Raw genomic sequence first — 12,710 nt, 5'->3', positions numbered from 1 at the left:
CAGAAATTTACCCAAGAACTTCAGAGGACCCATGGTGTATCAGGTAAAAGAATGAAAGGGTAAGAATCTTCCAAACTGCCAAAATCAATAATCTTAAATACACTTCCCTTTCATTTGAAAGTACATTTTAACTGGATGTATTCCACCTCAAATTACCTTTAAAATCAAAATCATGTCAACTATGAATATCTGCATTAGATTCCTATCTACTATTGCCTTCTTTGTTCAAGACTGAAGATGCTCTGCTTATTTAGATTGCCAAAATAGGACCATGCCCTTTAATTTAAGGCTGTCCTTGCTTGCTCTACTTGACATATTCTACTACCGTTGTTTACTTAAAGCAGTCTTGCAACTTGATTTACATTCAACATTTTCATATAAAAGTTACTTTAGATGTTGTTTTATTGTTAGAACTGTAAAGAAATGAAAGTAAAGGTGTGTACTGTTAAATGCACTATATAAAGATAAACCCATTGTGAATTCAATTTTTAGGACTCTTATTTGTATATTTGATTACTACTTCTTAATCTTAGCTCCAGTTTCTAAAAATTACATGCTCTCAGTCAAAAGTGAAAACAACCAGGACTGCAAAAAGTAATTGCCTTTAGAAGTAATAATCCATAACGTTAATAGTGGTCAATGAATTTTGTTATCAGTTGAGAGACCAGGGCATGAACTGCAGTGCAGAACTGTGGGGTATTGCATCAATTTTTTAAAAATCCTGCATAGTTTCAGGAACGTGAAAAAACATGACGTCCTTTCAAAGCAAAAACACTTGTCATTGCCAGTCTTACACCATTATGAATTGACTAAGAAATAAAAATGCATGATTTGTACGTGCTTCAAACATCAACAATGTGACCAATCAATTATCAGTTACCTCAGTGTGTTACATTGTTTTTTGAGGGAATCGAAAACATTAACCGTTTAATAAAATATCATACATAGGCCTGATAAAGAAACAAAGGCTTTATATTCATCCGGATTGTTATGAACAGGTTTATAGATGTCCATCCACTTTAACTGGCTTATCCAGTTTGGCATCACTGGGATTTAGTGTCCATCCCATATTCAGCCTTGGATGTGGTACCACACTTGCATCTAACTTTACATTGGCCAGATATTCATGTGGCTTAGCTCATAATGGCTTAAAGGGGCAACGCAGTAATAATTCATTACATGATGTAATTAAAGTAAAAAAATAAAATAATAATAATAATAATAATATATGGATATGTACAGGTAACAGTTGCTAAAACAGCACACTTCTGAAAACTAAACATTAAATTTCTGTGTTCATTGGGATTTAAGACACAGTATTGTTTATTAGCACAACTACTAAAACGTGAATTAGGTATTGACAGTATATAACATTTTTCAAAAGTATAGCTTTGACTGAGATGTCATCTCCAGTTAAGAATAATTACTGCACTTAGTCCAATTTAACAGCCAATTCTTTAATGCTTCACAGACATAACGAATAGCAATGTCTGTTCACAAATGTGAGGAAGCTTGAAAAACAAGAAAACAAAGACTGTTTTAATGCAATCTCAAATATTATAATAGGCAAGTTTGATTTCACAAAGGTATCCTTACAATCAGGGATTTCTGATATTTGAATTGATTTGATCTTTCTATTAAATACTGTATTACTCTTCATAAGAATTAGCCATATTATTATTCATTCATTCATTCATTTTCTGAACTAACTTACTCGCAGCAGTGTTGGGGGAATGCTAGAGCCTATCCCAGCAACCATTAAAGCACAAAACTGGAACAGTTCCTAGACAGTTCAACAGCCAAACTGCAGGGTGATCACACATAAAATTCTCAGAGAACAGAACTCCTTTATAACAAAAAGGCGACATAAAACATACTATGGTGCATGCACAAGTTCAAGTACATGTCAGCTAGAATGCTCTGAAGGTCAATGTGCAACTTCTGTACATGGAGTAGCTGTACCACGTAGCGTGATGAATAGTATGCACCCAGCCACAAAAGAAGCCAGTGCTGAGCATGCTGGTATAGACCGAGAATGCTTATCTGCAAGCACTCACAAGATTCTTGCCTTCTGCTAAAACCTATTGGTCTGGGTGTGTGGCCACAGACGCATCTCCTTAAGGATCTTGACTTGGATCACTCATGGAGTTGGGTAAAAATAAGGCAGATAGTGGTGACTCTGACCCCATGTGATCAGCGTGAGGCAATTCAGTTGTGTGAATATGCAGGAAAGTAGTGCTGGAGGTAAATGAGAAGGCAACATGTAAGATTAGGGTAAGCGAGGAGGAAGACAGCAGTTTTGGCATGGCTGCAGTATAAACAATATTGCCACTTCACAGCAGCAGAGGTCAATATACCAGTACCCTTATTCCTCTTAAGGTACATTTAATAGTCAATAAAGAAACTTCTTACAATAAAGTCCTGTAAAATATTAACTTCATTAACTGAGGCTTTAATTATTTAATTTACTGGATCAAATCTTTTTATATAAACCCCACACTGTAATCTCATCTGTGTCAAATTTATTGTCAAGTATATGTGAAATTCAAACCCTTTATATATTATGTACATCACTTCATTGACCAAAGGCAATGTTAATCACATTTTGAGATTTGAGCAGAAACGGGCAAAGGTTGAAAAATCAAAAGAACTCACAATAAGCATAACTGGGATGCCTTCACTCTTAATTTCACTTTCTACTGGCAGCTAAAAGTCCTTATCTGACAGGGTAGAATCATGACTCATTAACAATATGCAACATTTGGCCAAGTATTTGTTTTGAAAGTTGGTACTTGATGCCAGGAAAAGGAGGCATGAAATACACAACATTCAGTTCACCTCAAGATTTTCACTGCCATCTACCAGATAAAAATCAAACAATACACTCTGGGCAAGTTTTATCGATGCTTAAAATAGTTTCAGCCTTTTACCTCTTGACATTCGACAACAGTCTTGAAAGAGTTAAGCCAGACCATTAAACTCAGTAACACTGGTTGCTATACCCTTTTCTGGCAAATTTAATTATACTGCATAACTTATAAAGAAAAGAACATGGGGCAAGGAATAACACTTTTTGAATGCTCACACTTTTGCACAATGTGGCAACTTTTTATAAGCTTGAAAAACCAAAAAAACAAAACTGTCCAACTAATCAATTAGCACAAAACAGTGGATAGTAGCAGACCTAGAAATAAGTAAATTTATAAATGCCTAGATTTCATTGTTGCTTATTGGTTACATCATATGTTCAATCTCAGAATAAATCCAGAACAGAATCATGAAAGGCACTGACCACAATAAAGATTTAATATTGGAGTTGTTAGAAGTGAACAGTAGTTACAGGAAGATATTAATGGCACCATAAGAATAATAATAATGAAGCCCACAACAACAGAACACACATTCATCACTTCCTTCATCACCACTGTGAGATGCCAGAGTTTCACTCTACAATGAAAGGTCAAAGTCAGAAACTGACCCAAACTGAACACAATACTGATACACATTTACACACAAGTAGGCCAGCAAAGTCACTAAAAAAAAAAAAACAACTGTCATGCACATTTTTGGGAAGTGGGAGAAACATTCTCATGAACATGGGGTGCTCTCACACACTTCTTGAACAATAACCAGACAGGTCTTAGTACCCCTTCAAGGAGCTTGACAGGCAGATAAATTACTTCACCACTATGCTGGCTATATGATATAAAAATTGAATTAATTCAGCAACTCTTAAGGGTAAAAGAAGAAATTTATGAAAACACTGAGAGACCTTACAGTAATACCAGGGTACCTCATCCTTTTTCTAAAGAAACAGCTTAGAACTAGCCACTGTTATGTATGCAACTATCTCACATCCATGTTTCCAGCACCAAGAAACATGGCTGGCTTTGTATAGCACTAGGTATGGATTTATAGCCACAAGCTAAACTAGAAATAAAGTTTCATACACAATTTACAAAATCCTCAGCTTTACAAAAACCATTTTCTTTCATTTATCAACTTGTATGAGCAAATGGCAATTCCTATTTCCATTTCCAGAGAGAATTCAAAAATTTGTGTAATAGCTAATTTTAGTGTCTCAATGTGCAAGCAGTACTAAAAAAAAAAAAACACACATTAATACCGTCCAATTTTCACAGACTTGGGGAAAGTCACAAAACACTAATATTCTGCAAGACTAATTTTATTTTAGGCCAAAATATGATTTTATTAATAGGACAGACACATCAACTAAAGAGAAAATTAAAAAATAAATTGGCCAGTATGTGACTTTCTACATAATAAATGAGTGCACTATACAGTATGAATTTACAAAAACATATGCAACATACAAATACCACTAAAGACTTCTTCTCCTTTAAATTGTTTCAATTTAAAAAAGCACTTTTGACTTAGTGCGACTAAAATATGCAATATTTTTAACTACATTTTTACTTTCTTCACGTTTCATATATAGCTAGAATATTATTTTTAATGAAAGGAAAACTGACTTAGGGATTTCATTACAGTATATTTAATTTACTTATTTGGCTGAAGCCTTTATTTAAGGCAGCTTGCAACATTTATGAATTCTTTTTGGTTTTCCCAATTGGGGCACAGGCAGATCAAGTGACTTGCTCAGGGTCACACAACATCAGTAGCAGGTTTTGAACCCACAACCATAGGTTTTGAAATCCAAAGCCATAACCATTACACCACACTGCCTCTCTGCCTGCCACTGCTTGCCATGGTTTCGACAATGTGTGCTTTGTAAACATTTAGAGAACAATGTATAACTCAATATTAAATGGACCGATTTTTATGAAATTTTATTGGACAAGCTGCAATTGTCTTAAAAGCTGACTAGGTTTTGCGTGAATCCCAGCTATTCAGCTTTTAAACAGCTTGAAGCTAATGCCAACAGCAGTCAAACCACTATTCCAAACTTCACAAGATTTTGGTATACGCAATTAGGACTGTGAAGAAAAGACTTGTGAATTCTGAAATCAACCTAAAGCTTAAGCACATCAAGATATTGTGGGACATATATCTAGGTTATGATCCAAGCATTAAAACTTTAAAGATTACATTGGCATCAGCGATATATACGATGAAAAAAAAAATTCATAGTGAAATTGAAATAAATTTGTATAATATTAAGCACCACAATAATACATTGGCTATGTCAGTTCTATTTTCTTGATGTGCTTCACACAAAGAATGCGCTCAGAGAGGAATAGAGAAACCATTTTATTATATTTGCTCATAAGTGATCCCTGTATCTGAGAAGCTAGTCTTTCGTTGTATTTGTTTCCAGACAAGTCCAATGAACCTAAGGCAACTTTAATACTGCGCAAATTATTTAACTAATTTGTTTGTGCAGCTTCATATACTGTAATGCAAAGTCGCTCACTCAGCCTGTGTTGCTGGTCCATGCTGCCTAACTTGCAGATAATAGCTACAGCAAGAAGAACCTGCATCTATTTAGTTACTGGCAAGTTAGCGAGCCATTTAGCTTGTAAAAACAGAGGAAAACCAGAGATGACTGTGGACTGACAAGTTGATGAAAATCCAAAAGTATCATGTCCACCTTGTTTCTCCCACCACATTTGTATGAAAGAATGTTTTCAGTTTCAATTTTATGCTGTCCAGCTTATGTAGATCTTATACCTCAGTCTAGTAAGCAGCGAGTCTTTATTTCAGATTGTACATTTCAAAGAGTGCACCACTGCAAGGTACTCTTTACCTTAACTAAATGCTCCACTACTTTTGGTCTTGTTCTAACCACCATTAAGTTATCCTTTTTACCATACTGGGATCCTCAATGTCAGATGTGATCAAAGGACTGCATAAAAAGACACATTTAAGCTATGCGTCACTCTTTGTACCAGATAGAAGGAAGGAATGTCCTTATGGTTTACAAAGTAAAAATAGACTTGACAGTAATGTCTGTGTGTAATACTTTAAAAAGTTTTACTTTATTACATTAGAAAGAAGGAATAGATTAACTTCTGGATACAGCATTCACCTCAAGACTAAAATCAGTAACACATTAGAGATAGTGTTTTAAATGTGATCAGCATCACAGAAAACTAATGTAATTCATCAGGCATCCCTGGACTGAGCACAACTCTTCAACTGCTACACAAGTCCATTAATACAACCATACAGGATATAAATATGCCATGGTCAGGTGCTTTCAATGTTAAATGCTACAAGATTAAAATGCAATGCTCCTACCAATTAAACAACAATATAGTTGATAAAGTAGTGAAATTCTCATAATAATGTAATACCTGGAATAAGCAAGCCCAAACAAATACTTATGGCCATCCACTCTCTGCACTTGAACTTCAGAAGACAAATTCCTCATTGCAACCATCTCTCAAAAATACACAAACTTGTGTTAAGAAAACCACAGAAGCGGCTTGTTAATACCACTATGGAGATTAAATATTGCTTGCAAAATCATTGAGAATCTGTTAAGCCACATAAACATAACGTACTAGACCTAACATGTCCAAAAAATTATTTTTAAATTATCTTTGCTTTAAAATTTACTTCAAAAACAAAGTGAACTAATGCAAATAAACAACGAAATACTTTAACGCTGCCTGTGTTAGAATGGTCAGTGGCAAACTAAGTAACAACTATTAGTTAAGTCTGGTAACATGGATTTGAAAATTAACTTATTACAAAGTTCTACGTAATTTTCACCAAAATTGTGCAGCGACCAACAGTATTTAAATGTTCCTTCAGCATTGATTGTCAATATACTGAACAGGGAAAATGCGACACACTCGCATGTAGTCAAGTTCCAGAAATCACCAAGGGAGGAGAGCGGGGAAAGAAAGAAAAAAAAAAACAACTATTTTTATTAAACAACATGGATGAATGAACATATTTCAGAACTGGCTAGCTAAGCCACAGCAGGTCCTTCATTTTCCTACTATAAATAAGCTGGCCAAACTTGTGGCAAAGCGGTAATCCTCTCACATGCCCTCCTACAGCTACCATGGTTACTAAGTAAATGGGACACATTTCCTTCAGTTGATATTGGTAGACTGTCTTATGATCAGCACACTTTTTCCACATTCATGGTTGGACCAAACAAGAGGCAATTTGATTTGTCTCATACTGGACCTAGGCAAAGAACACCCGTCAGTTTTATAGTCCACAGACTACCGTATGTTGCAGAAGTGTCATAGATACTCTCCCATTAACAAATCTAACCAAAAAAAAAAATAACACATTCAATGAAACATTTCTTCTCCTGTTGCTGACATGACAGATTTTCAAACTACAGAAATAATAAAGCTATGCACAAATTAAAACAAGCTCAGAAAGCTTGGATGATATCCCTGAAATGTGTTAGGACAGCCAAGCAAAACTGAACAGTTACAGCATATGTCCTGCCTGGAAACACTAGTGTGGGAAGCTGAGGAGGACACGGATATGGAATAAATAGCACACGTTCATACTAAAAGCCTACAAAAATGTGGGTATTGAGAGGAGCAAAACAAAAAACACAAACCATTAAACCACCAAAACAAAGAAACCAAAAAAGAATTCATGCAGAATAAATACTATGAAAGCTTAAAACAAAACACACACACAGTCAACTAATTGCTCTAGTATTTTAATAGGTGGATTCTGTAAGACAACTCGTGGTACAACTAAGAAGATATGCAGCTCCACAAGGACAAACTCAGACATCATAATGCAAAGTGAAGACTATCCTTAATTCCTCTCTGCATTTCAAATAGTCTCTTTATTGATCCTTTTAAAGATCAAAGTTAATAAAGATTTTAAGAGATTACTTGTTTTATCCTTAAGATAGTTATTACATGCCTTCATGAAAAGTACATCTTGCATACTTAATTCTAAGAAGTAAAAAAACTAAAAATATTTGCAAAACAACCTTTAAAAACATTTTTCAGCAGGGTACGCAGAATATAATTTATATAAAATTGCACTGGACCTACAAATATATTTATCAGCTTCACTGGACTAGGTTTGTTGAACAGCACAGTAATGGTTTTCAATGGGGTTAAGTATACACGGTATAAGCAGATTTATAGATCACTTTTCTATACCGGAGGAAAAACAATCAAAGCACCACTCAGTACATTACTAGTAGGGGGTTAAAAAAAAAAAAAAACCAACAACAACGATGTTCCTCATGAGCAGCTAGGCCATACAGCCTGCCTTATAATAAGTAACATTTAGACATACGATAAAATAAAATTTCAAATTAAAACTGAAAGTTCCAACATTAACTATAAGCAATTAGTTTTATACATGAAACCATAATAAAATAAAGGAAAAAAGGGAGAAGACAATGACAATCAAAAAAGCATATTGGAATGTTTCAATTTGCACTTAACTGGTGTTGAATTCTAAACACCTTGGACTAAGATAAGGAAACACTGAAACTCAAGGAGTTTTTCCTAAAGACGACAACACACACAACAGACATTTACTTTTGGTTTAAAGGATACATTTCCGCAAGTAAAACGTGTTTTCAAAACTTGCTGTTAATATACTGTGCATCAGCCACCTTCACAATTGCCATGCTGGCCCGAGAAGCACAATACATGCATTAAAAAATACTAGCACTCTGATTCTATCAGAGCACAAATATTAAATACATTATGTATTCTGACTGCTATTAAGAAATAACATGAACCTGAAAGTTTAAGAGCTTCGTGCATGCTGTGCTATACATCAGCTTTGATTTTTAACAATGAGTTTTACAAGACTAATTCAATTTGTAAGGCACTCTTGGGAAGCAGGGGTGTAAATTTTAATTATTTAGTCTGTCAATGTCCCCTAAACAGTGGGACTGACCTGGTAAGGTAAAACGTGCTTGACAAAGACTAATGGGATTCCAAATTGCTTTATTTTGCCCAGGGCAAGAAAACTAGTTACAAAATAAAATGCTCACTGTTTCTTAACCAGCAACAGGGTAATTTGGATAATTATGCAGAGTTTTTACAATTACAAAGCAGATTTGACTATTTAAAAAGAAAATAACTTTTAAACAAAATGAGATATTACTGGTTATAACTTTAAACACTGCTAAGATAAATGCACATGCAAAACCAAACTTCAGTTAAACAAGACTTATTTCATTGATTCATATTTGTCAGTTATTCCACTTTCTTATTCTCATACAAAGAGATGTCAAAATAAAGTTTTTTGGAAGTGAATAGATATACTTGTGAAGGCTGCTTAATCAAGTATAGGGTAGGGGAATACATACGGTACATATCCAGACTTATCCACCTTTATTAAGTCAAGTCAAAGTGTCTGTGACTGGGGACAAAATTCAAACCTGGATCAATATGGCTGCAGCACTGCTAACCCACTGTGCCAACAATAGAAATAAATAAGAATGTCCAAAACAAACAAAAAATGCATATAAATGTATGAATGTGAAAAACCAAGAGGAAGAAAAGGAATTGCTATTCCAATAAAAACCCTCAAGATTTCCCCAATCACCTTATGTAATTTTTACAAGTATTTGTAAACAAATTACAAATAAACTCCTAAAAGACACCCCAGCAACAAACTCTCAACCCAAAAGAAAATGGAGCTAAAAGTGGCAAGAGAATCCTATGATACTGAAACTCTGTTATTTATGTGTTTTGAAGTTTTAGTGTGAGAAGACTGATGAAAAACATGATTATTCAAAATTAAAGGATGTATATCATTTAAGAAAATGGAAGGGTATCAAGAATCATGTGCATTCAAAAAATTTTTGAAAAATCCTCTGCCCCAACCCAGTAGCCAACACATACAGACTCACCAATGGAAATGAATAACGCCTAAACACTCGATCAATACCACTTTTCCAGTACTGTACTTTGATACTTCTGTTAAGGTATTTAAATTGTACCAAACATCAACAAAATATACCAACATCAACTGCAGACTTGCATGCCTAACCAGTTATTTTAGTGGAGGCTTTTCAATGCAAGTATCAGACTCGATAACAATGCCAACAGGAATTTAAGTTTTGCCTGAAATCAGGTCATGACAACTGTTAACTGACTGTGCTCCGAGACACACTTCCACAATGCATTATTCTCTATTCTTGGTGTCATGCCCTTGCCAAGCTCCTCCTAGTGTCTGTCAATACTGCATTTCTTGTTTGAACTTGTGCTAGATTTAAATTTTATTCTACTCACGAGCTTCTCTGTCTGATAATGTATTGCAATCCCGTTGCCTCCATAAAGGTCCCTGTAATGCTGCCTACTGACGCTATATACAAGGAATACTGATTTATCTTAAGTGCAAAAGTCGAACAAAATATGTTAAATATGTCTTATGATTATGTCACTAGAGCAATGCGCTTGCGCTTCCAGCATTAAATCTACTGTACAATTTTGTTAGAAGAAGAAAGTGCAGTATTTGGCACTCTAAAAGCAGCTTATTTTGAGCCAGCTCTTACTGACATGTCCGAAGATCCTTCGCTGACAACAAGACGTTTGTATCTTTAAGGGGGGGCGGCGAGTCAAAACTTAATATGGAAACTTTTTGTTGTGTTTTTCCTCATAACAGTCCGCATTTACGTATCGTGATAGACGGTGATCGGGGCGGGCGTGTGAAAGGAAAAGCTGAAGGAGTGTAAAAAAAATACCCGGGGTTGAAGCTCAGGGGTAGAAGGAGGGGGCTGTAACTTCCCAAAGTGAACAAAGAACTCACCTCGAGAGGCCACTTCAAGGGAACATGGCGCTTTTGCTCTGTCAAGAGAAGCGCGTCTTACTACTGGGAACTTTCCATGGGAACTGGCGTACTCCGTATATACAAACACTGTAGTGGTAGTGGAGGAACAGCGGCGGTGGTATGGATACGATCGTTCAACTTCTTACCGTTCTGGCGCCTGGGGACAGAGACCCATTAGAAAGGTACGGGTTTGAGAGATCCGGGATCATTAGGAAGGGATATCCAGGATAAGGGGGGTTCTTAAAAAAACCTCCATCTTGCTGTCTTCGTAAAGCTTTAGGAAGAAGGGTATGGGACAAGAAAAAAAAAAGATTATGCTTTACAAAGAGGCGACAAAATTACGCAACAGCAGCAATTAACACTCTACATCCACCAAGTAAAATGCACATATTTAGAAGCGCAACGTGCGGGTTGTTTACCTTCGCTAAAGTAGTCCCTAGGTTTTTCATAACTTTCGGGGTCTTGCCTCGCTCGGGGTCTCCGCTCTACCTGTTAAAGCAACAAAACACACAGAAAAGCAGGTAAAAAACACCATCTTGTGCGACGATCTCCGAGGCATGTAACAGTTCCGATCATTAAAGTTGCTATGTAGTATGAGAACACAAACTTTAGAACACTTTTTTCATTTTGTTTTTACCTCTGAATCGGACGAACTGCTGTTATTCTCCGATTCGTTCACCAAAGACGACTTCACGTCGTCCAGGTCTCGTTCGGCCGAAACATTTTCAGATATCTTGTCCTCCTGTTCTCCTTCATCCTTGAAGGAAATCATTTCGTCGTTGGCTCCCAAGTCATCGCCCCCACCTCCATTTAATTGTGGCATTGTAGCACCGTAGAAACACCAGGAAACGCCAAAAGAGGCGAAAAAAGGGTTAAATTCCCACCAAAGCACGAAAAATATACACTGGATTTCAATCCTGAGACTGACGGTCCTGTGCAAACTTTCACCCCGCAAGATTTTCGCAGCTGTTCTCTTGCGCTCAGAGCCGCCGCTCCCGATGGGTTAATTGTTGTCGCGGAGGGACATTTTCGTTTTCTTGCCAGATAAAAACAAAATTAAAGCCTAGTAGCAAATATTAAAATAAAAGTATTCCAAAAGAAGGCAGGCGTGGAATCTGCTCGGTATAAAAGTTAAAAAGCCGCACGAACACGCGACATCAGTGCAAACTCGGTTCTTCTATTCCATTGGCTGAACTGTGAACACCTCTCCCGGACTCCGCTGGTGTCGCTTATTAAGAGGTAGACTTGGAAAAAATGAGCCCTTTAAAGCTGGCAAAGTCGTTAAAACCATTCCTTGCACTCGACAGAGCTACGCCGTGAAAAGTTAAGGCGACCGCAGCAACAGATACGGCGTCTAATCCGGAGTCCTCATGGAGGCGACTGACAAGACAAACGAGGAGCTTCTCCGACAAACTTTTTTTTTCCTTCTTTCTTTTTTTTTTCTTTACTGATCCCTCGGGTGGCCTTACGCTTCCTTCCTCGATGTACAAGCGGACGGAACAGTGTTGGGATGCAAGCGTGTACTTTTTGCCCCGTCCGGTTTGGAGTTTTGTCCACCCTGTGTTTCGTTGCGTTTCTTCCTGCAGGAGCTACCTGTCCAGTTCAGGTATGTGGGGCTGCTGCTGCTGCTACCGAGAGCCCAGCACCCGCATGGCAGCGAAGCGAAAACAAGGGCAGTCGCGGATCCGAATGCATTCAGAGTCGCCGAGGAATGTGCGGAGACATGAGTCTGAGCAGAGAGAGGGCTAGCTTGATTAGAACACAGAAGGAGGAGTTTTACCATGAAAACCGACACCCTTTTCAACAGGGCGCCACGGGGGGTATCCTTAAAGGGGCCTGGAGCACTTTCACAGCGGGCTGGAAATAGTCAACAGACTGCTCGCGTCTGCCTTGACACCGGGGAGGAAATCAAAGATAAACGCAACTGTCCACACTCATTTACGGAATGTATTGCTGGGGGTGCCTGAACTAACTAGTTTTGTTGCATTTTGTTGCAA

General features: G+C 37.0%; 1 protein-coding gene across 3 annotated transcripts in view; it reads right to left on the bottom strand.

The window, feature by feature from the left end:
- Window positions 1-12,446, bottom strand: part of tcf7l1a (transcription factor 7 like 1a) — a 100,014-nt gene extending 87,568 nt beyond the window's left edge. For all 3 annotated transcript variants that reach the window (XM_039768541.1, XM_039768542.1, XM_039768543.1), the window contains exons 1-3: window positions 11,351-12,446; window positions 11,133-11,202; window positions 10,860-10,987 (exon numbers count right to left, since the gene is read on the bottom strand). In XM_039768541.1, the coding sequence (XP_039624475.1) occupies window positions 10,860-10,987; window positions 11,133-11,202; window positions 11,351-11,536 (384 nt within the window). In that variant the 5' untranslated portion in view covers window positions 11,537-12,446. The remainder of the gene's footprint in view (window positions 1-10,859; window positions 10,988-11,132; window positions 11,203-11,350) is intronic.
- Between the last annotated feature and the right edge of the window lie 264 nt (window positions 12,447-12,710).

The sequence above is a fragment of the Polypterus senegalus genome, chromosome 11 (assembly GCF_016835505.1).
Source record: "Polypterus senegalus isolate Bchr_013 chromosome 11, ASM1683550v1, whole genome shotgun sequence".
Taxonomy (NCBI): Eukaryota; Metazoa; Chordata; class Cladistia; order Polypteriformes; family Polypteridae; genus Polypterus; species Polypterus senegalus.
This window is presented reverse-complemented; position numbering and strand designations above follow the sequence as displayed.